Source organism: Fistularia commersonii, chromosome 14, assembly GCF_037954325.1.
Source record: "Fistularia commersonii isolate RoL2024-O1a breed Wild chromosome 14, RoL_Fcom_v1.0, whole genome shotgun sequence".
In the NCBI taxonomy this organism is placed as follows: Eukaryota; Metazoa; Chordata; class Actinopteri; order Syngnathiformes; family Fistulariidae; genus Fistularia; species Fistularia commersonii.
The window spans coordinates 7,319,159-7,345,538 of record NC_141297.1 but is presented as its reverse complement, the minus strand read 5'-3'; the positions used below and the strand labels follow the sequence as shown (position 1 = coordinate 7,345,538).

Genomic DNA, 26,380 nt, shown 5'->3' with positions numbered 1-26,380 from the left:
GGAAGAGGTGAGAGGAGGATGCCGCATGCAGGCGGCGGCGCAGCAATGGCGGTCGTCACGGCGCCCCCTTGTGGTCCGAGACCCCCCGCGGGCACGGTTGAGGCTGGCCATGTGGCGACCCCACATTACATTTTTTTTTTCAAAATGTAAAACAATGAAATAAGAAAAAATATACCAGACACATCGCCGATCAAATATTGAATATTTCTTTTTGGTTGCCGTGGCGACTTGGTTCACGCCCCTGCGGTAAGAGGAGGGACTTTATCTGTCTGAGTGGCACCTGAAACAACAGCTACTACTGGTAAAGTTTGTCTCCTGGGCAGTTAAATAACTGGCTCCGCAGCAGAAAATCCTTTTTTTTTTTTTTTGGTGGGGAGGAGAAAACCAACGGATGTTTCGTTTCACCGCCGCCAGGAAGGAGGGATCGAGCCAATGTTTCCTCGAGGGAGGGGGCAAAACTACTGTTTTCATTACACAGTGGGAAAAAAAAAATTATTCACCCAACGTGGGCACCAACTCTGGGCTGTGTGTGTCTCTGTGTCCTCATGTTCTGTGTAATAATATAATAATAACAAAAGTCCAGGAGGATCTGAAGCTGAGGAGAAATATCATAATTGCTTTTATTTAATTTCCTCTTCTTCTTGTCTTATGAGTGTACTGTCGAATTATGAGGGATAAATTAAGACTGTGAACTAAAAAAAAAAAATCAAATAAATGAGTGATTTGAAATAAAACATGCTATAATAGGTAAAATAAAATAAAATAAAATAAAATAAAATAAAATAAATATAGCTCTCCTCTGCTGCACTGTCACAGTGTTATTACAGTTATTACATAGGCATAAAGCTAAAGCAGCACTGCTGTCTCAAGGAAAAATAAAATAAAATAAAATAAAATAAAATAAGATAAAATAAGATAAAATAAAATAAAATAAAATAAAATAAAATAAAATAAAATAAAATAATAAATTAATACATTGAGCTTGACCCGATCAGCATTTTGGGCTGAATTAAGGCCAGAGGCACCTGGTTGGTGTGATGATCAATGCTTTTAAAGTAGTTTTCCTTTTCTTAATCAAAAAAAGAAAAGACATAAAACTCAGAGAGGTTTCTATCCAGACTGCTATGAGTTAAAAAAAATAACAAAACTAAAGCAACAAATTCAATAAATAAAGAGTTTTGATCCAGGGAGAGATCAACTGCCCATCTCTGCAGAACACGTTCTGCATTGCTAAATCTAGAATCCCCGGCGAAATTGGTCTTTCAGCGCCTCAAAAAAAAAAAAAGAAGACCATTGTTTACTGTACGATAAATTACAAGTCTGGCGTTTCTAAGAAACCAGTTAGCTTGGAGAATCTGGTGCAAAAACCTCCGGATTTATGATTAATTTAAAACTGGGTTATAATTCATTTAGAGCAGGGTCAGCTTTGAAATGGGCTGGGAGTAAAAAAAAAGTAATTAAATAAAAATATATATACACACATTCAGGTGTGTGTGTGCGTGTGCGTGAGCGTCTGTGCGTGCATGCGCTGCTCTCTCATTACAGCAATCCTTCGTAACTTATTTCCCCGGGCGATTCGTCGAGCAACATCTCCATTTCTATCAGACCTGACCCCACGTCAGGAGCGCGTTCGCTGCGGTCACATGACATGAAACCCGAACACCAGACATCCAAAAGCGAGCGTGTGTGTGTGTGTGTGTGTGTGTGTGAGCCTGTGTGTGTGCGTAGACATATGGTGGTCCTCCACCTGTGAATACGAATAGAAATCAATCATCTCTCACGGTAACAGGACGGATCAATGTAGGGAATCAATTCTTTCCATAAAAGAGATGCATGGCCGGGAGAATGGGATTATCGACGGTAAAGGTCAACAAGTGTCACGTGTGTACAAACAAATATGCAAAAACGTTGAAAAGACAGATGATCCTCCGCGGGGGCATCTCTTCTAATCCGCTGTCACAATGTTATTAAGCTGTTATTACACAGGAAAAAGCTGAAGAGGCGCTGTTGTCCAAGAAGAAAGGAGGCGCAGGGACTTAAACCGGTGCAGGAACAAAGTCCTAAATGGGCTGCTAAGCTAATGCTAATACCAGCCGCGAGTCCAATTTAACAGTTAGCGTTAGCTAGGTTAGCTTGACCGATATTTTGACACAAGCGTGGTCTGGGTGAGACTCGGTTAGGTGACAAAAACCGGGAGACACAAAATGTTTCGCAGTTGCCGTCATCACACATATGACAACAACGCTGGCACCAGTGAGGAAAAAAAACAAACAAAAAAAACAAACCAAAAAAAAGGTGTGTATTCTCTTTGGAAAAAAACCAATAGATGTTTCAAAAAAGGAAAGAAAATAAGCTTAACAGGAACAAACAGCTGAAAAGAGTTAAAGCAAACGACAAGAGAGTCGTCAACAAACAGCGGAGGTAAACAGCAGAGAGAAGGAGTGACATTGCCATGGCAACAGACACCCGAGCAGGATGGGATTATAACCTGCAGTGCTCCTGAAGAGGTATATATATATATATATGTATATGCAAGGAATAGCCAATCAGGCAGAAATAGAAATTAGTGGTTAAATATTGAAAAGCTCTTAAAGAAGGCCCTCTAATGCCTTATCCCTGAAAACTAAGACTGACAAATGCACGTTTGTTTTAATATAATATAATATAATATAATATAATATAATATAATATAATATAATATAATTTTAATAGAAAACTTGCCCAAGTTCTCCCTTTAACTACAGATTATACAGGTTTTGAGTCCCAGAGTTAACATCAATATTATGCTTAGAAAAATATCAAATATCAATACTACTTAATTGAAATAATATTATTATTGATATTTGTATATTTATGACTTTATTTTTTTTCTATTGTTGACCATTAAAGAGCTATTTATGGGATTAAAAGTGAGCATTGAAATCCACCATAGGAATTATTTAGTGTACTAGTTATATATTAAGCTTTTCTATTTTGTTTTGTTGATTTTTATTTCCAGGATGAACATTAAATAGGAAGTTTTAGAGGAAGACTTTAAGAGACAAATTTAACATTCAGGATCCAAAGATTCAGAGTGTGTATTGCTATATATGTGGAAACCCTGGACAAATTCTTTTGAAATTCTTATTATGCGGTCCACGGTGAAGCCAGGCAGGTAGACAAAATAAACAAAATAAAAACCCAAAACATCAAATAAATAACCATTACATTATTTAGCATGTTTACAAAGAGATTCAAGGAAAACATACGTTTTGATGCAATTCCTAATTTTGGTACATAACTGCACATAAGTAAACAATATTTTTCTATCTTTCTTTTTTTTTTTTTTTTTTGCTCAATTAAAATGACCAGGAATAAATCATTTCAAATTCAAAGGGAAGAATTCCCGCCAAGTAATTGGTCAATTCTGGATGAGTTGAGATGAGTGTATTGGCCAATTCTGGGCAAATTCAAAGACGATAATTGGTTGATTCTAGTTAAGTTCAGGGAAGGTAGTTGGTTGATTTTGGCCAAAATCACGCCAGTCAATTGGTCAACTCGAGCCGAATTGAAGAGAGGTAATTGGTCGATTCTGGCACTCAGGTGAGGTAACTTGTCCATTCTGGCCAAATTAATGAAAGATGATTGGTCAATCAGGATGATTCAGGCCAACGGGTTGTAAGATTCTGGCTCAATTTAGGTGAGATAATTGGTCGATCCTGGGCAAATTCACATGAGGTAATTTGTCATTTCTTATACACACACATATATATATTTTTATATTTGAATTTATTTTTGTTTTTATATTAAATGCGGAAGAATGTAAAATTAAAATTGTATCCGAGTTCTGTAAAGACTCTCTTTGTCCGGGAATCTAAGAAAAGACTCATCTGTCAGCCATATTGAAAACATGGCGTACGAGTCGCGCCCCCGAAGACCCCAAGGAAACGGACCCTCCCGTGGTGTTCGGCGGGTCAATCCGTCATCCGCCGGCGCCGGTGCGAATTCCTCCCGGCGCTATTTAGGACTCCTCCGAATGAGCTTAACCAGGAATCGAAATCCAAACGGCTCAGGTTGATTAAGGCCTCAGGGAGACGTGCACACACACACACACACACACGCAGGTTGGAAGTCCAGCTGCTGCTGCCGCCTCTGGTTAGCATAGCTTTTAGTAACCATCCCTTTGTCGAATTCAACATCTGCATCGCGGTAGAGATTAGCCGCGGTGGCGGTGATTAGCATTTCAAACGCCGGCGACGCCACCTTCTCATTTATCGTTGAAAAAAAACACGTCTGCACCTGCAGCCACACAATCAATACACACCGCCCCACACACACACACTTGTTTATTTATAGCCGGTCGAGATGTTCGGGGCGAGTTGCCTCATTAGTCGGCGTAAAATCCCAACAAGCTCCCTCGTCTTTATTACACCATTATTTCACTGTAACAACACGGGAGCTTTACATTGGTTTACTTTTTGTTGCGGCAGAGATTTAAATAATTTAAAGGCAGATGAGCTTTTATATGAGAGATGCTCTTTTCTCCTTTTTCCTTTCTTTTTCTTTTTTTTTTATTTGGTGCTCTTTCAGACCAGGGCTGCATGAATAATTCAACGGCGGGGATAAAAACGTTCGGCGAGCTGTTGGATTGTGAGAGAGTGGACGTTTCAGCTCTTTCCACCGCGTCTGGATAAAGAGGTCGTTTGTTTCCTGTTTTACGATCCGATATCCCGAATCTCGGACTTTGATTTTAAGGGGGGGATTAAAAATGTGGGGCGTGAATATGAGGCCGCTTCCCCATAGTTGCAATGCAAAGTATATGATGTGGAAACGCGGCTAGCGGCCGACTGAATGCCAGCCGGGGTCGCGCATATTTTTAATCCCCGCCAAATAACCATTTTTTTTTCTATTTCTGGAGCCTGATTGCTGCACCAAAGGGCTTATTCATTCATTTTTTCATTAATTCATTCAGGGTTGCATGGATGCTCGGGCCGAGCCCAGCCGTCATTAGCCGAGAGGCGGGGTTTACCCTGGACCAATCACAGAGCCACATATTACCTGTTAATCACAGGGGAACAGAGATACTCAATCATTCACTGTTTTCACTATGAATGGATGAATATAATATCTTCCTATATTAGACAACTGAACAGTTTCCTCTGTTTCGAGTGTTCCGATGCAACAGGGGTGCGAAAAGATACTAGGGAACACTTCCTGTTCCAAAAGAAAACACTTCCTGTTTCGGAGAGAACGCTTCCTGTTTTGGAAAAACACTTCCTGTTTTGGAGAGAGCACTTCCTGTTCCGCCAACGCTGACTTGCACGGATGTGGTGACGTCATTTTTGTTTACGTTACATCGTTGGCCACAAGATTATAACTTTGAATTAATTTTTTTGTCCATTGTTCAACACCGTCACTCATGGCACGCATCGAACCTGGGTGATGAAGAAGAAGCGACAATAACGTCTCTTTTTTGCCAAAAAATTCAGTGTGAGGTGAAAAAAAAACAATCCGGGTGTCGTCGTTGTCGCAGCCACTCCTGCTCTTTCTTGTTCTCCAGCTTATTACAACGAGAACCGTAATAACAGGGTAACTACCTCGTACTTACTGCTTAAACGCTCACTTCAAAACAGCAAACGGGCAAATGGGATTATTACAGCGCTCAGGTGGCCTCTTCCCCGCTAACGGCGCGTCGTCTTTTTAATGGGCGGATATTTCTTAGCTGTCTCCTCCGATGATGGAACAGGACTCATTGAGGAGCCATTACTTACAGTAGCATCAATTATTTTACCAACGCCTGGGAAGGAGGTGGGGGACGGGACTATTTTCTCCCCGCAGTTAAGAGTCTTGCATCAGTGCGCCGGAGGGAGGGGGGCGCGGGGGATTACCGAGTCAATTCGACTGTATGTCAAACCACCACCTCGGCGATGAACGCCGCAGGTAGCGGCAACCCCCCGAGCGGATTAACAACTCCGGCGGGGGCGTGTCAGAGCGGCGGAGGACCAATCGGACAGAGGCGACTCTCCATGACCGCCGCCAACCCTACAACTCTGGAGGATGAGGGGTGGGGAGGACGTGGAACAGCTTTCAATTACCCCCTGGGGAACAATGGCCGAAGGAGGTCGAGGAGGACGCATACCCTGGTTTAACTAAATTCAAGAATGGATTTGACCGAGATCCGTTTCAGCTCAACGTCAAGGAGGAATGACATCATCTCACGGTCTGATTTGTCTCCGGGTTGATTCAATCGATAAGTTTGTGGGGGAGTTAGATTGAGCAAAGAGAAAAATAAACAAGAAAAGCTAATTCTGTTTCATTACTATCAATAAAAATTGGCAAAGGAATCAGAAACATTTGGGTTTTTTGGGGTAGTCGCAGTGCTAGTGGTGTTTAACCTGTGTGAACTGGACGAACACTTCCTCCTGGCCGGGCGGATTACCACGTGAACGATTTTGAGCTATTTGCAGCCTTGTCCATGCTAATAATCAAGAAAGGTCACCTTTTTTACTTGAAAGTAGAGGCCATGTAACAGAACAAGCATGGCTAACAATGGGGAAGCTAACATCGATAGCTTTTTTTTTTGTTGTTTTTTTAAGTTGCGTCAACGGCATAATCCCATTTTTACCCCCAAACACATCCATCGGGCTCCATCCATCAGTTTCTTATCAACAAAGCGTTGAACTTCAAATTTGCCAAGGAAGTGCAGATACTCATCCGGGCTCTTGTCATCTCTCGCCTGGACTACTGCAACTCCCTCCTTGCCGTTGCCCAAGCGGTGACCAGCAGGCCTTTGGAGCTTATTCAGAAAGTGGCAGCCCACCTAGTGTTCAATCGTCCCAACTTCTCCCACACAACTCCCCTTCTTATGTCCCGACACTGGCTCCCGGTAGCCGTCCGCATCAAGCTCAAGTCCCTGGTGCTCGCTCCAGATTATGGTGGAGCCACATGTCCCTACCCGTCGCCTACGATCTGCCGCCTCGAACCGATCGAACCGGTCTCGGCTCTTCTCGGTCTTGGCTCCTCAGTGGTGGAACGAACTCCCGAAAAAGGTCAGAACAGCGATGTCGCTGCCCATCTTTCGCCGTAAGCTGTAAACATACCTCTTCACCAAGCACTTCCCCACAAATCGCACTTAGGTACTTAGGTATTTCAAGTTTGCTAAATGCAGCATCTTTAGTGAAAATTTTTTAGCCATCTCCAGGGGGTAGGCTAACATTGCAGAACGTAGCATCTAACAGCATTTGTTGGATTTTTTTTCAAAATGAATCATCCAGTGGAGGAGCGGCTATGTCATCTGGAAAATCCCTGGCTCATTTTTCAATGACATGAGGTAGTTTGAGTGTTATTTTGCGAATTGTAGCATTTTTAGCAACATTCCCATGGGAAATTTATGGCAAAGCAAGAGTTCCGTGGAAGGGCGGCGGCTAGCATTGTAGCATGTAGCATAATCCCATGTTTACCCCAAACATTCATCAGGCTCCGGCTATCTGCTTCTTATCATTGAGGGTAGTCAACTTTGAATTGGAGCAGGAGGTTAAACACATTTGGTCGATTTCCAAAATAAAATCACCCTGTGGAGGAGCAGCTATGTCAGCTAGAAACCGCTGGTTCACTTTCCAATGGAATGGCGGGTTTTTTTCTTTGGCAGTTGTAGCATTTTTAGCACTTATAGCAGCACGGGAAGCGTTGTTGCCGTGAAGGGTGGAGGTTAACATTGTAACATTTGGGATTTAAGCATTAGCATATAGCATAATCCTATGTTTACCATTGTGGAAACATGGTGTCCAAGATGGAAAGGTTAGCATGGTAGCATTTGGATATAATTGTTAGCATGTAGCACATACACACACACACACTCGTCTTGTAAACACAGCTCGGCGTCGGCTCGTCGGCGAGCCACGGTAGTCGCAGGTGGCTTGGACCGAGGGGAATTTGCCGCGGGGGAACGGCAGACCTGAGAAAAATAAGCCCAGTGGTCGTTATGAGGGTGTCTAGGCCGCATTCTTGGGTGGCGCCATGGAAACTGGGGGTGCTATGATGGCGGCGGCGGCGGCGGGGTGGGGGCGGGGGTGGGGGGGTTGAGCACCCACGATTGTTGTGATGCACCGTGATGTGATGCGGTAATTATTTAGTTGTATCACCCGGGGGGGATAAGCGTGCTTCATTACCTCCACAAATGTACCAATGCACACATACATATGTAAAGTGCAGGCACACAAACAAACTGCAAACACACACACACACACACACACATACAGGCGGGCACGTTTGTGTGTAAACACTCTGGAGAGATTCTGGCAGAAGAATCAGCCGAGGACGGAGACAAGTTGCATTTATCTTCTGCACGGTAGACCGCCGCCGCCGCCGCCGCCGCTGCTGCTGTGCGTGCGCGTGTGTGCGTGCGTGTGTGTGTGTGTGTGGGGGGGGAGTGTTGGTCCCTCTGGATGAGCGCACTCGGCCGAGGATGCAGCTAGGAGCATGAGTTCTGACCGAGAGGAGTATGACATGGTCTGTCAGAGAGCGGTGACCCTAATCGTTGACCTCTGCCTGCACAACAGCACCCTGCTGGAGCCGGACGCCTGCCAGGACTTCCTCTTCCTGCTCTCCGGCCAGACGTCCGACCGCCAACATCCAGGTAACGACCCCGTAATTACCCTCGTCCTCCCCTTTTCGGCTTTTCCCTTTGCTCCGTCTTTTTATCCCTCTTATGAGGTCTTTTTTTTTCGTTTCTTTCTCGTTTTTTTTTTTTTCTTTCTTTCAACCTGGAGCAGGAGTTGCGCGATTGTCCGTCCTGACGATCGCCGTCCGAAAAGAGAGACGCGGGATTAACGCGCTCGTGCGTGCGTGCATATGTGTGTGTGTTTGTGTGTGTGTGTGTGTGTGGAAGAGACTCAACGGGAGCGTTTCAATCCCAGCCTACTTCCAACGCCTCCGATTTTGTTTTGGATTTATTCATGAGGGGCTGAATTTACACATCTGTTGCCGCCGCCTGCATCTGTTGCTTTTACACACTCGCGCGGAGGGAATAATCCCGCGTTCTTTCTAAGAAAAAGGTGGCGAGGGATTGAAAAGCGGGGGATTTCATGCGCAAGATGAAATAACTAATGGTTGGAGTAATAACAACGCGGCCCGTTTCAAAAAACTTTCTTCCCGCCGGGGGAAGGGGATCAGAAAATCCTGAAAACTTTCTTTTGCGCGGCAAAGAGGCTTAATCTGCTTGTCTGACCGCATGAATTTTTTAAAACTTGACAGGTGGGGGTTGTAATTACCGTGTAATAACAGCCGCTGTGAGAGATCATGTCAAATGATTTCATGGCCGATCTTACCAGGACTGTATCTGACATCTGTGACGATTTTTTTTATTGTTGTTAAAATTCTCATGTTAGCTTTGGCTACTTAGCTGAGGAGACCAGCCATCCATGATTTCCCATTATGCATCTATAATTCAACTGGGGGCTAATGGTTGATTTAGCTTAGCTTTAGCGTGCTTGGTGGCGTGTTTTCCCCCCTTGTGTGCAAAATGCAGCTGCGAAGAAGACGTTCTTTGGCGTGGGATGGGACTCATGATTCGGTCGCCACGGACTCGTTTCCGAAGGCGTCGGAGGCACCGTGGCGTGGAGGATTCAGAGCAGCAGGCTTCAGCGAGCGCTCGCGGGGTGAAAATATTTAGACAGAGGACCCAAAACAGAGAAACGTGCGCTACAACGGAGAAAGGAGTCTTGCATTTGAGGTCCGGTTTTGACGACGAGAGGGAAGAGCGACCTCTCGGCGGCTTTTTCCCAGGACTCCCCTGTTGTTCAGAGCTCTCGTCACACAGATCCAGACCAAACCCCGCTGTCGCGTCTCATCATCCTCAGCCCGGGAATCGAACGTACGTCGCGGCGCCACCGGCGTCCACCGCCGAGCTGTGGGGACATTAAATGCCATCGCGTGTTACGCCGCCGCTGACGCCGATCACTTCTGCCACGTGGGAAGCGGAAGACAAGATGCTCCTCGTGATGTCTGCGGACGTGCTCGGAGGTTGGGGGGTGGGGGTGGTGGGGGTTGCATGAGATGTCTCCTTGTATGTATTTATCCACCGGCGCCGGTGCAAAAAATCCTGTCGTGAGGAGGAACACAAAGTGCCGCCCTGCAGATTGGAATTCAGGATTAAAAATTATGCAAAAAAAAAAAAAAAAAAATGCTACACGTTTCTAATCAGGGGGCCGGAGGCTGCAGATTAAGCAGATTACACCTTTCCTTCTCACCAGATCAACGTTCGCAGTATAAATAAATAAACCACAATGAATCACAGTGCTATTTTTTGATTTGTGTACTTGCGACACAAAGCGGTGATTATCTATAATCGTGTAATAACACTGTCATGTCTTACACGGCGCGCCGTGGAGGTTTAAAGGGGGGGGGGGTGCACTTCCTGTAGCTCTGTCACATGGGCTTCACCGCCGCCCCGCCTCCACAGTCATACAGCGTGAGGCCTGGTAAACAGTTATACGATGCAACGCACTGTGGCAGCAGCAGGGCAACACAATCTCGTTGCAGTGTAACACACTGTATTATTACACTGCAATGCATGTGTAATAAACTGAAATGCATTTTTTTTTTTGCAAAAGAATGGACTAGCCAAATGCACCTTCACACTGTTTAAAACATGCATTATAACACAATATATCCCACAGTACTTTACGGGAATAGTTGTAACACCGTTTGTAACGTGTTATTACATAATGTAACCCTCATCACTGCACCGTTGCACTGTTTATGACATGCATTAGACACATAGTAGTGCACGGTACCCTGCATATAGCATGCTTAATAGCAGTGTAACCCTAAGCTATCATAACACAGTTTATAATACGACGTAACGCACAGTAATATTGTTTGTAAAATGCATTACATATCACAGTACTGCGCCGCAATACGTTTTATATACAGTGTAGCCCACAGTAAGATGCCGCAACACCCTTGGGTGTCACATTTTATAACACCATGTAAGACTATTTATACTATCTATTTTTTTCCTTGTTGTTGCCATCCTGTTTTCTGTTCCTATCCTTGTTATTGTCTTTGTTCTTCTAATTGTCTCTTCTATTTATATTTATATTCATAATTATTGATATCATTATTTTTGCGCTGCTGTGACAAATGAATTGTTATCTTATCTTAAAACAATAGAAACCTGCTTTGAAACCGCATTATAACACAGTGTAACACACAGTAAAACGCCATAACAATGTTTGTAATATGGGTTATAACATGGATTGTAAAATATGCTACAACACAATGTTATGAATCAACACACTGTGTAACACAACATAGCTCATAAAACTATGTAACACTCAGAATTGCTCTATAACACAGGTTATAAAATGTATAGTGACACAATGTAACACACAGTAAGAAGCATTTTTTTGTTGCAGCTCTACCTTATTATGACGCTGCAAAACGACATCAGGCGACACGATACGATGGGGACGTCAAAAAAAAAAAAATGGCCGACGCGGAAATGCGGCGAGGAGGTTGTGGCGTGATCCTCCGCAAACGGATGTGTTGCGCTTTTCACGGAACGCCGCCCGTTACAAAATCGCGCAGTTGCCCGGAAAAAAAATCAGAGAGCGTCAAAAACAACATAGATTTATTGATGACAGAATCAAAATAAAGCGAGATCAACTGCCGTATCTGCAGATAAACTTATTATACGGACAATAAAATGTGTTGTAACATAGTGTAACACACAGTATTGCACTGTTACACTGTTTGAGTGAACACAGCGTTATCGAACATTGAAACAAAGATAGCTAAAAAAAAAGGGGGTTCCGAGAAGCCGGGGATACTTGAATACAAGTGACCTCTTCAATGGATTTACTAAATCTCATGCACACACACACACACACACACACACACACTGAAGACAGTAAGGCGTGTACGGTCCTGACGGGCCGGAGCGATAACAGCCCGACCCGTCTATTTAGCTATTTTTGTCTGAAGCTGGAGGATTATGTTTCGATGGAGGCTGAGAATGAAGTGGCCCCGGCGACCCCTGGAAGCGCCCCCTCTTTCCCCCCCGTCTCCACCCCTGCCGGACCCCAGCCGACCCCCCCGACTTTCCCAGAGAGATAACCCCGGAGGAGTGGGCCCGCCGCCCTCACCTTAGTGAACCCTTCCCGGCCCATCGACAGCAAACCTGAGATATTGATATTTACTTCAGAGGGTTGCTGTTGGTTACACAGGTTACCCTCACACACACACACACACACGCACACACACAGACGGCCTGGGTGCTCTTATAATAACCCGGCCCTCCTTTACGCCCATAGCTCCTCAATTACAAATTCCACTTTCATTATCAGCTGCAGCTCCAGGTGTGTGAGTGTGTGTGTGTGTGTGTGTGTGTGCGCGTCTGAATTGACAAGGCTTGTTTTGATCACATCAATTCTCCCACGCTCGTCTCATCTCGGGGGGTTTTATTAGACGGGACCTTGGCCGGCAGTGAACATTAGCATCGGGGGCGCGTTGTTCATTTGGCCGTGGCGTTTCATTGGTTGGTGGGGGGGGGGGAGGGGGGGCACGGCTGGTGCATTGCAGCCAACCCACCCCCCCCCCCAAAAATAAAAAAACAAAACAAAAAAAAAAAAAACAACAAGAACATCAAATGAACTGCACAGTGGAGATTAGAACCTGGGCTGAACCGCTACGCCGTTCAATAATTCATGGCCGCCGTCTACTGTCTCTGCATTTTATTGATACAACATTTCACTGTCGGCCACTAAAGAGGGGTTCAGGGGGAGCGGAGGGGGGGTAAGAGGCAAGGCGGGGGGGAGGGGGGTACCAGGCTCTTCTTCTACCCTTGCTGGTGTTCGTTGTGAAGATTTTTTTTGCACAAAAAATGTCTCTTTTCCTTATAGAAAGATCATAATTGAAGATTTGACCGCATTCATTCATTCATTCATTCATTCTCTAGACCGCTCAGGGTCACAAGAGGGGGGTTCGGCCCCCACGAACCGCTTGCAGGGCATACAGCCATTCACCAATTCACACAGAGGACCAGCATCACAATTATTATTCCAAAAAAACTACTATTAATATTTATTATTTAATGTATAGATTTTTTGCATTACATTTTTCATCTTTAATTTTTTCCCTGTGTCACCATATTTTTTTTTTTCACTGAGACATCCCTCCCACGTGGTGATTTTTTTTTTTTTGTTTTGTTTTGTGCACACACACACACACACACACACACACACACACTCGCACACAATGAGTCCAGCAGAACTGCTGTCACTCAGGTGGATGATATTTCCCACCATTCGCTGTCACCGGGATGATTTATCATCGCCGGAGTCTCTCCGCTGTCGCCATATTGAATGTCAGGGTTGATGATGTGCGCGGCGGCCGCACAATGCCGCCCTCCGGCCGTTCACCTGCGCTTCCACGTGGAAATGGCGACACAATAATCGTTGAAAATGATTGGTTAGGAGAGTGAAATATTGAGGGAAAAAAGCAAAAACCCCTGCATCCTCCGAGGGATCTCATTTCCTGTTTGTTGTTTGATACAGGGGCGGCCTAACAAGTTTTCTGGATTGCAGAAATGGGAAACATCCTGCAGGGGGCAGCAAAGGTGCTGCCGCAGGTGTCCTCTACCTTTTTATGACGCCGCAAAACGAGGGGCGGGGCTAAAAGAAAACAGGAAGTGCTTCGTCCGGATGATGGGGATGTCAAGAAAGAATGTCCGACGCCGAAATGCGGCGAGGAGGGGTTGACGTGAGCCTCCTCCGCCGACGGTCGTGTTTTTCACGGAAGGGCGAACGCTATAAAATTGCGCGGTCGCGTGGAAAAAATAAAAATGTTTAGATGATGGGGAGAACCTGAGGACGGCTAAAAGGGCTTGGCGAGCGGCGGCGGTGAGGGGAGGAGGGCGTCCAACACAACATGGTTTTATTGATGAAAGAATCAGGCCCTGGGGCAAAGGCAGCGGCGGGCGGAGACACAGCGGAGCGTGAGATTCTTCCATTTTGGCCGTCTGCCTCGTCAGAGCATAAAACGATGCGGTTGTTTGACACAGATACACAACGGCGGAGCGTTAATGGACCAATCGCGGGGCGCCGCTTCCCTTTACTCAGTGAAAAAACGCCTAGCGCAGCAATATTTGGTCCAGAGAACCACACACTGAATTAATGATCATAAAAAAAAAAAAAAAAAAAAAAAAAAAGAGTCAGGCCAAGCAAAAAAAAAAAAAAAAAAAAAAAAATAAAACTTCTCTGGGGAGATAATTTCTTCATGTCTGTAAACTCAGTATTCATAAAACAGATCAAGTTCAATAATCTCACATCCCATGTGAGGCTGTGTGACTGACGGGTCGCCGTTTGCACGTTTGGCATCGATGTCTTTTAGCTTTTCAACCAACACGTCTGCAACCCAATATGTTCGCCACGTTTATTACTAAGTTATTACTGCTTTATTACTGTGCTATGCACATATCACGACGCCGCTAGCTCAGGCCGATTCCCAGACTTCATGGCGCCGGTTTCCATAGAAACAGTGCAGGTGAAACCCAGCCACAGGTGGGTGGCACTAATAAGACTGTTTATTAGAGCTGTATTACTGATTCCAGCCACATGTTTGGACCAAAATAGCTCCACCCTGTTTGCTGTTTTCGCTCGTCCAACGCCGGCCCGTTCCGCGAATCGGACGCACCCTTCACGGGATAACATTCTGTGACTGGCTGCTGTGAAATCAGAGCAGAAAGGCGGCGAAAGCCCATCCAGAGAGGCGAAACAACCTGGTCGTTTGATTTACGTCTCGTCTAATCCGTCATCCGGATCCCTGAGAGTTCAGATTGAGCGTTCCCGGGAAGGGTAAGCGTCTTATTACGATTAAATTACATATTTATGCTCTTCCACTAAGCTATCTGTTTGGTTTGGAGGTGGATTTCACTGACTTTTCAAAATGATGATGAAGGTCGATAAAAAGATAAATAAAAAAAATTTACATCCTTCATCCCTGTGTCACGTTTTGAGCCTTCCCCCGCTCGCATTATGGATTAATTTTCTGTCTCTCCGACAACGAAAAAACTTTTCCTGCTATGCGATGAATAACCGCTCCAGAGGTCACGACGCCCCACGTCGTACCGCCGTTTCTTTTAATCGCAACAAGAGATTTATTGGTCCGTGGGAAGGAGAAAAAAAAGTGGTTCTTGGAGGGGGAAAAAAAAAGCACAATACCTGTTTTATATGCAGCCAAAAAGCCGGGGATGAAAGAGGAGTCGCTCGTCGCCCTCTGCAGTCTAATTAGTCCTGGATACACTTCTCTGGTTCAAAAGAAACAGAAAGTGGTGGCTCAGCGGTGATGATAGCACTTTTAACAAATGTATCTTTGAGCACCCAAGAGGAAAAAAATAGCGCCACTCGGTGGATTATAAAATATACACTATTATTACACTGTTATTACACTGTTATTACATGTAATAACCAGAGTCTTTCGATGTTACCGGTTGCAAATAAGTGACATCGTGTCACTGAGCGGTGACAATATTGCTTGAATCAATGGCGGTCAGCGTTCTGCGGCAAAACCGCCGCCAATCATGACAAAGAGCACCTGGGAGCAGTAGGTGGAAAGCAACGTTCGTGCAGCCATCTTGGCTGTTGGTGTATGTCTTATCTGTGTGTGCGTGTGTGTTTTAAAGTACTTTACTGTCAGTTCTAGAAAAGCGTTACTCCTACGTTTTTAAAAAAAATAGAAAAAAAAAAGGCTTTCCCAGCGAACACACGCCATTAGACGTTACTACACGCCATCACTCCATCACGCCTCGTAGCTCGAGGAGCGCGGCTTAATCGACCGGTGGCGTCCTTGGAGGGGCGTTGGGGGAGGGGGAACGTCTAAAAACTACGGGAAACACTTTCAAACCAAACACCCAAAGGAGGTCATGAACGTATGATAAATGTGTCATAGACATGTGGATTGTGTTTCCACGAGTTAAGTGTTCGACAACATTCTCTGCCGTAATGACTTTTCGCGGTATTTGCGGGGCTATTTCCGTATTTCTGGAATCCATTAAAATCGTGGCAATTAGTCAAATTAATGCTGTTTCGCTTGTGTTACCGCGAGGTCACACTTGTGGCCGCCCTTTAATTACGGCGCTCCCGAAAGACACGCAAGAGAGCGTATTTTGGTTCAAGCCAAAAAAAAAAAAAAAAAAATGTAGAAGTTTGATGAAAACGGACGCGGCAGCGGCTCCGCGGTTAATGACTTCCACGCGACGATAACGGGACAAATGGCCCTCGGAGGACCTCCGACCTCTTCCCCCGTCGGGCCCGATGCGCAGGATTTGCAGAAGTAATTTGGGCCGGAGGTTAAGAACAAAAACAAAACAGAAAAACTTTGAGCTCGGCGCAGAAGCTATTGTTGCTACTTTGTGTTTATTTTAAAAGGCCGGGACGCTCCTCCACCGCCTTCTCCTCTTCCTCCTCGCCGCCGAAGCACCTGGAACACACAACGCCGCGGGCCGCGCCGTCCGCTCCGGCCCGAAAAAACCCCACGCCTTGGTTCCCAGAATCTCTGCTGCTTCCTGTATTTTGTATTTTCGCTCGCGCACGCCATTAAGGATCCCCCGAGGAAACATGACCCACAAGAAGTACAATCAGGGAAGATGGGCGGAGGACAAATTGAATAACAGCCTCATGACAAAAGACTCGGGGGCACGTGCGCGAGTGCGTGCATGTGTGCGAACAAGACCGAGCAGTTGGCAGATATACTGTTTTCCCTTTCAGTCGATACTGTTTCATTAAAACATATTTTTTTCTTCTGTTTGTGCGGTCGGCGATGGTGTTTTCGTCCCCCGGAACACCACACTCCCACCCTCGGCAGGGGCGGAGGAAATGGGATCGTGTTTCTTTGGCGGTTTGGGTTTAGACGAGAAAACGATAATTCGGAAAGTAGCTGGGATGTTTCCGGCGCCGGCCAATCCCCAACGGGTTCACTGAAGACCGAATTGTCCGTAGGTGTGAATGAAAGGGTGAACAGTTGGATGTCCCTATATGATTGACAGCCGACCCGTACGGGCTAAACCCCGCCTCTTGCCTGAATATCAGCTGTGATTGGCTGCAGCCGCCTACCCCCAAACAGTGGCGGCTCCTGACAAAATTATCAGGGAGGGCGACATTTGCAATGACGACCAAGGTGACCCATTAAATTGGTAAATTAGCAGGGGATTAGACAATTGTCGCCATTAACATTTGTCTTATCAAAATGACAGCAATTAGTGACGAGATAAACACAAACATGTTCCCTCTAGCTACATAAGCTGCCAGAAAGTTACATCTCGGTACATCACTGGTGAAAACTCGTTTAAACGAAATACACAAAGTAGCGACCATATTTTTATGTCATTATCTTTATATATTTTAAAGCTTTATGACACCCCCATGCTCTTATTAAATGTCCCCATACTCTTATAAACACTTCTTATACTCTTAAACACAGAGTAACACTATGAGTATTGATCACCCGTCGATGTGAAATGGACAAGGCGAGATGCTGAAAGCATGCTATGTGCAGGAGATGCAGAGGATGATGTTACGGTCGCAGAGCCAATCAGAACCCAGCATAGACGACGCTTATTTTGCTGTAAAAAATGATTGAAATAATGAATATATAAAAATACATTATATATATAAAATCACCGCAATAGGTGAACTGGGAGGGGACTAGTGGAGATGGAAGTGATGGCTTTCCTTGGCCAGAGCCTAATAACCAAAGTGTGTCTGTGTCAAGCCTTCCTGGAACCCATAGGGAAAGCATTGAAATGCCTGTATTTTGGAAAAAAAAAAGTATATCACATGCGATTCGACCTGACAGAAAATCTCCCCAAAAAGGGGCGGTTCCCCATGGAGCTGCACTGCACTCTGATTGGACATTATATTCAGAGGCAGCTACAGTGGTCAGAACTGCTATAACAGTGGCAGAATGGTATTTCAAAACTCCTCGCGCTTATGAACAAAGAAATGAATGCAAAGAAATGAATTCCACAGTGCAAAAACATGCTTCTCTGAATGAGAGAGTGAATGGTTGTATGCCTCTACATGACCTGGATGAAAGGGTGAAGTGTTGTATGCCTTTATGGTGGGCGCTAACCACCTGTGCTAATAGTCTAGCATCACGCTTAAGTTCGACGTTTGCTACGTGACTGTTTAACTTACTCATTAGCCTCTAGCTAACTGCACTTTGGGATAAAAAAATGAACTTAGAAATTGAGACTGATCGAAATGACCAAAGCTCAGCAGCAGCTTGTAAATTTTGACATACTTCCGGTTAAAACTCCTCCGGGGTTGGCACATTCAAATTTAAATTAGTTAGCAGCCTTGTGGCTAACGGGGCTAGCTCCAGAGAACCACATCGGCGTTCACATTCAGCAGCAGAACCTGTGTTCCCGAGCTACATGTGGGAAGCTATCTTGGTTCACGGAAGCCAAACGGGTTTAATAGCTAATACAGATATTTGCGAACATAGCAGGAAAATTACAATGTCTTTTTTTCCAAAGTGTTCAGGACTCGCTGACGTAACACTGATATGAAACGTTTTTGCTTTTGTCGTCTTCGGCCCACTAAAGGAAACCATGTCTAATCGACTTTGGAGCACTCTAGTGCCCCCCTCCTGGGGGCTGTTTTATTTGTTTTTCAGCTCCAGAAACTCTCTCATCCCATGAAAACTGTATTTTCTTCCCTGACAAAGCCTCTAAATTCCCCCCCTCGCATAAAGGATCTGCTGTTTGTCACTGTCTCGCAAAACAAAACTGCCCCTGAGCCCTCCAAATGGAAACAATAAACGCATCGGGGTTAATGCGTTTGTCCTACATTTTAGGGTGACAAGTTAAAAATACCCTCCACGAAGCAGCACAAATCCAGGGTATGTTCCTTGAGAGGTTCATTCCAGGGAGGATTATTAGTCGTCCAGGTCACGGACCCCAGCTTGGGGGTGATTTAAAAACGCAGGAGGGCGTCCGATGTGGAGAGGACCGTTTGGGAAAAACCAAAACAAGAGAAATGCGAACATATAATCCCATTTCAGCAGCTCCAGCGCCTCCTGACAACTCGGAGGCATAAAGTAAGCCATCTTTGCGATGACCTCGGCAAGCCTCGACAGAGCAACAGTTCCGACTTGACTCACCGGCTTCTTCTGCTCCATCGAGGACAGTACCTGCTACCTTCTACTTCCTCAGTACCATCTCCAGAACGTGACTTCGACTAATTGCCGGCAACAGTTTGGCCGAGTCATCTCAAGAAACCTGTGAGAGCGTTACGTTTTTACATGGCTGCTGCCTCGCTTGTCACCTGTAGCCTCCTCTGGCTCTTCTCTTGGCCAATCAGAGCTCAGGTGGGTGTACCTGCTGCTTCAGGTCCAAGTGTGACTTGTCTCCAACAGGCCCTTTTCTTTGGGGTCAAAAACCTGACACTCCCAGCAGGTAGTCAAATCTAAGGAAGACTCTTGGATGAAAGTGTAGCCTCTTCACGAGAGTCCAGCCGCCACAATAAGATTTGAACTGGCACAGCGAGACTACTGGAAATCAGACCATCAGAAATGACTCCCTTGTCTGCACGCCATTAGCATAGCATCAGTCAAAACCTTATGGGAGGGAAAGACGCCCTGCTTCACATGCCAGCGGTAATGACTGAAGAGTGAGGGTAGTGTGTGTGTGTGTGCGTGTGTGTGTGTGAGCGGTCGGGGGGGGGGGTCACTTATGGAGATCTCCCTATGTAAATAAGTTCTACAGATGGTAATTCATCCCCGGTGGATCATAGCCCTCATCTTTGACAAGCTAATCCCCAGCCAAGCGTGTAATTAAGAACAGAGGTGGGTATGATGGGAATTAAGTATGTGTGTGTGTGTGTGTGTGTGTGTGTGTGTGTGTGTGTGTGACAGTGATGGTGAAGTAGCAGCAGTAATGCTGTAACAACCCACCTGTCATGGTCCGTCACTGATGGCGCGCAGTGGCTAAAGCTGCATTCCGCCTTGCCATTTGCTAACGAAGAGCATGGGGGGATGGTGTGTGTGTGTGTGTGTGTGTGTGGGGAGAGTGTGTGTGTGGGGGTGGGTTGGGGGGGGGGGGGGTGGACATACCACTGGGTGATTAATGGCGACGCTCCAGGCCGTTGTTACCGGATTCTGACAGAAACGCTTTGACAGAGGATGTTTCTCGTGTGCGCCCCTGCACGCCGTATCTTTCTGCATGTAGCAACGCACAAGATGACGTTGGCGGCATGCTGACATACAGTGGCAGAACGGTCACACACACACACACACACACACACACACACACACACACACACACACATACAGAATATCAGTATAAGTCGCTGAACCTCTACTTTAGCATGTAGCATAGCATTGACATGGAGGGTCTTTATTCAACTGGTCAAAAACCACTGAGGGGCTACAATGACATCCTGCTGGTGCAGGAAGGTAGTTATTTTATTTATTATTGTTTTTAAGTAATACCTTCTTGAAAAGCAGAATTGAGATTAACATAGCAACAAATAGATAGTGGCGTGAAAAACTGGGTTTTTCTATCCAAGCTTTAAGAGACTAGTGGTTAACAGACAAAGTACCTCCTGTTTTTAAGTATTGAATTATTAACTTTGCCCATTCCGGGGCCTTCAGTTTGACATCCTTCTTCTCTGATTTGTTGCATGTGACGTTGCTAAGCTAACATTTTTTTGCATCTGAAAGTCCACACTTATTGCCAAATAAGTCCCGCCCCTTGACAGCTTTACTGACTGGCGCGTTTTTAATTGGTGGCAAAGACGACTGGCTACGCTACCAATGAGAGTTCATCAATTACATTGAAGAAGGGTCAATGAGAACCTAACCTTCCAGCCAGCACACACACACACACACACACACACACACACACACACACACACACACACACACACACACACACACACACACACACACACACACACCAGTACAACCAGCTGAACCTCTACTTTAGCATGTAGCATAGCATCAAACCGGAAAGTATTTATTCAACTGGCCAGAAGCCACTTAGGGTCGGCGACGTCATCCTGCCAGCACAGGAAGGCAGTGCTTTTATTCATTATTATTATTATTATTATTCTATGATAACTTCCTGCTTTAAAAACAGAATGCTGGAACATGGTGGAACCGATGTGAAAATCCTGCTTCTCTGATTGGTTGCCCTGCGATCTGACGATGCTAATCCACGCCGGTCACTTGTCGCCAAATAAGTCCCGCCCCTTGTCGGTTGGCTCGGCGACGAGACGCACAGTGACACCGACTCTTTCAATTGCTAGAAAAGATGTTAATCAAATTAACGAGACAACTTTCTCTTCTTTTGTCCAATCAGGGAGTACCAAGGAGAACCTACTCTTCCAGCCAGCATGCGCGCACACACACACACACACACATATACACACACTCCACTAATGATGCTCCTGTTCCACTTTCTTAAATCAATACTGATTATCTCAAATTTTGGCCCCTGGAGGAGTTGAGGCCCCCCCTGCATCAGACGTGACCTTTTTGAAACCCGCGTTGAATCAAGCGACTCTGCGAAGTGACCCGCGTCTACGTCGGATTCGCCAGCGATGGTCACATGACCTCACAAAACCAATTTTCCCTTGATTCCCATTTTGATGAAACCGGTGATTTCTTTCTCGCGGGGCGAGGATCCCTCGATGTAATAGATTACATGAGCGCCGAGCAGTTGAGCCGATGTGAACACAGACGAGAAAATAAACCAAATCTCGTGATCTGACTGCGAATGAATGAACGAGACGCCTCCTCTTTTTTTTCAAGAGGCTTTCATGCTCTTCCTCCCCGCCGCCCTTCTAACTTTCTTCCCTCCGAGTTTGACCGGCGCTCCCGGGATCGCCGTGGCGACGCGTGGCATGAAAATCTCCTCCCGCCGAATACCTGAGTGGATTTCTGATTTCCCCTAAGTCCCCGGAGAGCCGCGCCTTGGCTGCCTTTGAACTCGACTTAGATTTCTTTTCCTCGCTGGTCTTGAGTGCCCTTGATGCACGGTTCATTAAAAAGATGAATTCTTCCCAGTCCGTCCCCCCGGCGAGGGCCGGCCGCTCCTATCAAGTCGACCCGCGAAGGGGTTAACGGGTGAAGGTGACGCGGTGCGTTCAAAGTCTAAACTCCAACCTGAAAGAAATTGTGCGCTCCCTCTGTTTTATTTTATTTTTTTAAACCAAAACACACTACAGGTGATGTGATATTTAATGGAAGTTTCACCATTTTTACAATCAAGGGTGGGTGTCATGGTAAGGAAGTGATGCCATTCGTGGCAACCGGGGGTTAGCTCATCCTTAGCCATGTTTTCTTTTCAGTGAAGGGCTAAAAACATGAACTAAAGTTTATTTCCAAAATGAACATGTCAGGCACAATTAAATAAAAGTGCAAGTGATGTTAAAGTAAAATTTAATTTTTTGGACGTTTTTGGCACTTCTTGTTTAGGCGGAAGTTTATTTTGAAAGGTTGTGAGTATGTATACAAAACAGGAAACTTGACGCTAAACGGTAAAAATTTGAGAAAACAGAAGGGAAATGGCAATTAAAAAGTAAGAATCGACATAAGCTTCAGTTGAAAAGTAGGAAAAAGGTATGTTTATTATTTTTGGTGCTTATTACAACGGTGCATCGGCGATGCGAAGGGTGTTTAGCTATACTGTTTCATGTTGTTTATTTTCTGCTTCGTTCTTATGTTTGTTTGCGACCTGAAAGGCTACACTTACGAGGTAAAGCCCACAGACGTGTGCTGATGAAATCTGATAGCGTAAAAAAATTAAGAATATTACAACTGACATGAGAAACTCAATAAAACTCCAATTATGGCTCCTGTCCCCACTCGAGGCACAGTGCGTCCTGGGAGGCTGACATTTCTGCGAAGATAAAGAGCAGCGGCAGGACATTTTAAGGGGGCTGCGCTAACGCTAATGAGTACAAGGAGCGGGAACGGCTAATTGAGCCTTTCCTGAAACGGGAAACAGTTCAGTTCACTTCAGCTGAAGTGAACATTTCCCTTGTTGAAATTAGCAGCACCTTTGGCGCGAGGTTTAGCACTCCTCGCCGCGCGGCTAGAAGGTTACCGGTTTGATTCCCTGCCTCGGCGGGTGACGAAGACAGTCGGGGGGAATGGTTGGATTTCTCCACGTGCGAACCTGTGATTGACACAGGTAAGCCGTCCAGGTTAAGCCTCGCCTCTCGCCCAGAGCGTGGAGCCGGGATTGGCTTCGGCCCCATGGGGTTTCGGGATAAGCGGCGCGGACAACAGGGGAATACGTATGATAAAACCAGCTACGTGGCCGGGACAGAAAAAGCAAATAGCATCTCGCCCCCGAGTCCTCGGCTCGTGCCCTATCTGTTTCCTCCAGCATTTATTTAAGCCCCGGGGGCGGAGGTGGGGGAGGACGTCTATTTAGAAAGCCCACTAATTAGCATTAATCCACTCAAGTCAGGCAGCTGAAGGTGGTCAGGTTGCTCTACCGGGAGGGACTGCAATGTTTGTTTATCATCCGTCCAGAGGTAAACGATGTTGTGGCGAGTTTTTTTTTTTCCTTTCCGAGCACTCCCTGGTTATCCTCCTTGCACCCGAGTGATTTTCACGGTCACCCGGTTTTATCGGCCGCTCACCGAGCCATCTGCCACACCGGGCTTCCTCTTGTGTTATTCATTCCTTTTTATTTTTTTGTGCATTTGTTTTGTTTGCCGCTATCTCTCCCCCCCCCGTCGAGATTCGTGCTTTTAATGCTCCCGGCATGCTGAGCTCTCTCTAAAAAGGTACGGTGCAAACAAAAAAACAAAACAAAAAGGTACTTTATCGTCCTTTTATTTCTTTTCCTACGCGAAACCTGGAGGGGAGACTTTCCCGGAGGCTCGTCTTCGTCCTCATCCTCATCCTTGTCATCATCATCATTAAGGGAGCGACTTACACTCCACCGTTTGCATTTACAACCCCCTATTTTTTTCCCGAGAAGAAGGAAGTAGAGGATTTGCAAACCTCTCACGCTTCATTTAGAAGACACCCGCGGAAAAGTAGAGGAGACAGAGAAAGAGAGAGAGAGTGCCGGAGAGTCCAGGCCTGTTGTACATGGAGGGCTACAATTGCCGGGCGATGATGAAGGGAAGCGTATGCCGGTCTGACCCGGGGTTCGAAGGCCACGGGCGTTCATGTGAGATACTCTAGACCTCGGAGTAGAGTCACAACCCTCATTATTTTGGGTTGCACGCCCCCGACCCCCCCACTGCTGTGACCCGTTTACAAATCGCTGAGCTCCGGGGAGAGCGCACCAGAATAACGTTCAAGTGCGCGCCCCCCGAGTCCGGTCGTATCAGCGTTCCGCCATGTGGCATCTCTGATATTTACAAAGTCGGGAAAAGCTCCCCCCCCCACAACCTCCATCCCCAATGCAAATATAAAAACAAAACCAAATTAGAGGGGATGGGTGCCCATGCTAAGCTATTAGCCAGAAGCTACCCTGCCACGAAAAAACATCAGTGTTTTCTCTGATCTTTATCATAGCGCTGATTTTTCACAGAGCCATTTTCCAGATTAGCCAAGGAGACAAGAAACCAAAAAAAAAAAAAAAAAATTAGCTTAGAACATCAACTCACAAATGTCCTCACAAGATGGCGGCAGCCTCCAATACTTTCAACAGCAACTTCTTATTTATTCCCTGCTAGCAAGCAAAGCTAAACATTTCCTGAATGCTAAACTAGGCTCATCTTGTCATGCCAAGTGCAAATAATACATTAGCAACGGCATACAATATTTGTCACTTTTTCTCATGTGTGACATTATTCTGCTAGCACTATAATCACATAGCTTGTAAGAAACACTAAAGGCTGGGGAAAAAATGATTTTAAAAAGAGCAGTTCAATCATTCTTACAAACTGTAATGTCCCAGAGAGCTTTTTAAGGCTAACGTCATTAGCTTCAATCCAAACATGCGTGACTTTCACCGATAGAAAAGCCTGGAAGACTAATCTGTGTACTTTGTTGGGAACGGGATGCGGTTGTACCTTTTGTACTCGTAGAATACACACAAGGAAATAAACTACCATCCGGCGAGGTGTTCTCATCCTCTTCTCAAGTAGCGACGTCAAGTTTTATAGTTTTCGGTCAAAGCCAAGGGTGTCATTTTGCCAAGTGCATCTCTGGAAAGTACATTAAACGGCGTAGTGCACTTTCTCAAGACTTCGACAGATGTAGATCATAATAAGGGGGTGTTTATTCAACACAGGGGTCCTCGTACTCGTCGTTGATTTAACGCCGTCTGCTCCAGGTGCGTCTTTTGTTCTCTGACTTAAAGAGAATAAAACGTGCGCTTCGGAGAAGATCTGTGGTGGTAAAACATGTGTGCCAAGACTCAGCAGGGCCGCTTCTAGCTTGGTGGGGGGCCCTGTGCAAGATGTTTTTTTTTTGGGGGGGGGGTTACCAAACAAACAACAAAGGACTGATCCACTAAGATGAAGTAATCGATTACATTGCAAGAAGAAAATGATCCGGGATCATGGAAACGTCTACGTTTTAAAATATCACGTCAGTGCTGTTGATGAATTAATAACAGGGAGGTTTCTTGTCAAGATGTCAGTCAAGCTAACATGCTATTATTAATGCTAATGAAATGGAATACATATGGTGTTGAACAAAAGGAAAATTGCAATTTAAATATTTACATTTTTTTGGCATTGTATTTCAACTTTGAAATAATGGACGATCACATAAATTTACCGACACTATTTTGTATGTAATCATCCGTACAAAATCAAACAAAAGGAAAAAAAATTAAGAACTTTCTTAATTCAATTGATTGATTGAAAATATTCAAAGAAAATAGTTTTGCGTGCTGGATAAAAAAGCAAAATGAGGCGGAAGTGGCCTGCAGGACGTAAAATGCCCAGGTCTGGCTTAGAGGATTTTTTACCAACAAACCTGGTAAAAGTGAGGGCGACGAAATTTGAAGGCCAAATAGAAAAACTGTCCTCCAGTGAAAATAAAAACCAATTTATATAAAAGTTACACTTTGTCAGTTCTTTTCTTCCTAACCCGACATCTCGACATTTTCTTAGTGGACATCTAATTTAATTTAAATATTGAATGAACCTGAACCAAACGCTGCGATCCTGGATAGAAAAAAAGTCAAGTAAAAGCCAGATGTGTTAATCAGAATTTAATTTCCATCTTTCTACCCTCCATCCCCGGTGTGGATGACGGACATCGACCTGGTGTCTCTGAAACATTTGAAAAACTTTAATCCAACTCCACCCGTGGCGGCAGCGGGGGCGGTGGTGAACTTCAATTTGTTTCCTGACCCCCCCGCCAGGTCTGATCTCAGCTCCATCCAATGCATAATCATCGCAAATTTGAAAATGTGCAG

General features: G+C 45.3%; 1 protein-coding gene across 2 annotated transcripts in view; it reads left to right on the top strand.

Moving 5' to 3' along the window:
- The first annotated feature begins 6,081 nt into the window (after positions 1-6,081).
- Positions 6,082-26,380, top strand: part of syt6a (synaptotagmin VIa) — a 57,369-nt gene continuing 37,070 nt past the window's right edge. Inside the window, exons 1-2 of one of the 2 annotated variants that reach the window (XM_086159051.1) lie at positions 6,082-6,199; positions 8,538-8,614. In XM_086159051.1, the coding sequence (XP_086015177.1) occupies positions 6,141-6,199; positions 8,538-8,614 (136 nt within the window). In that variant the 5' untranslated portion in view covers positions 6,082-6,140. Of the gene's footprint in view, positions 6,200-8,457; positions 8,615-26,380 lie in introns of those variants that run through there. The other variant, XM_086159050.1, reaches the window with a different exon arrangement.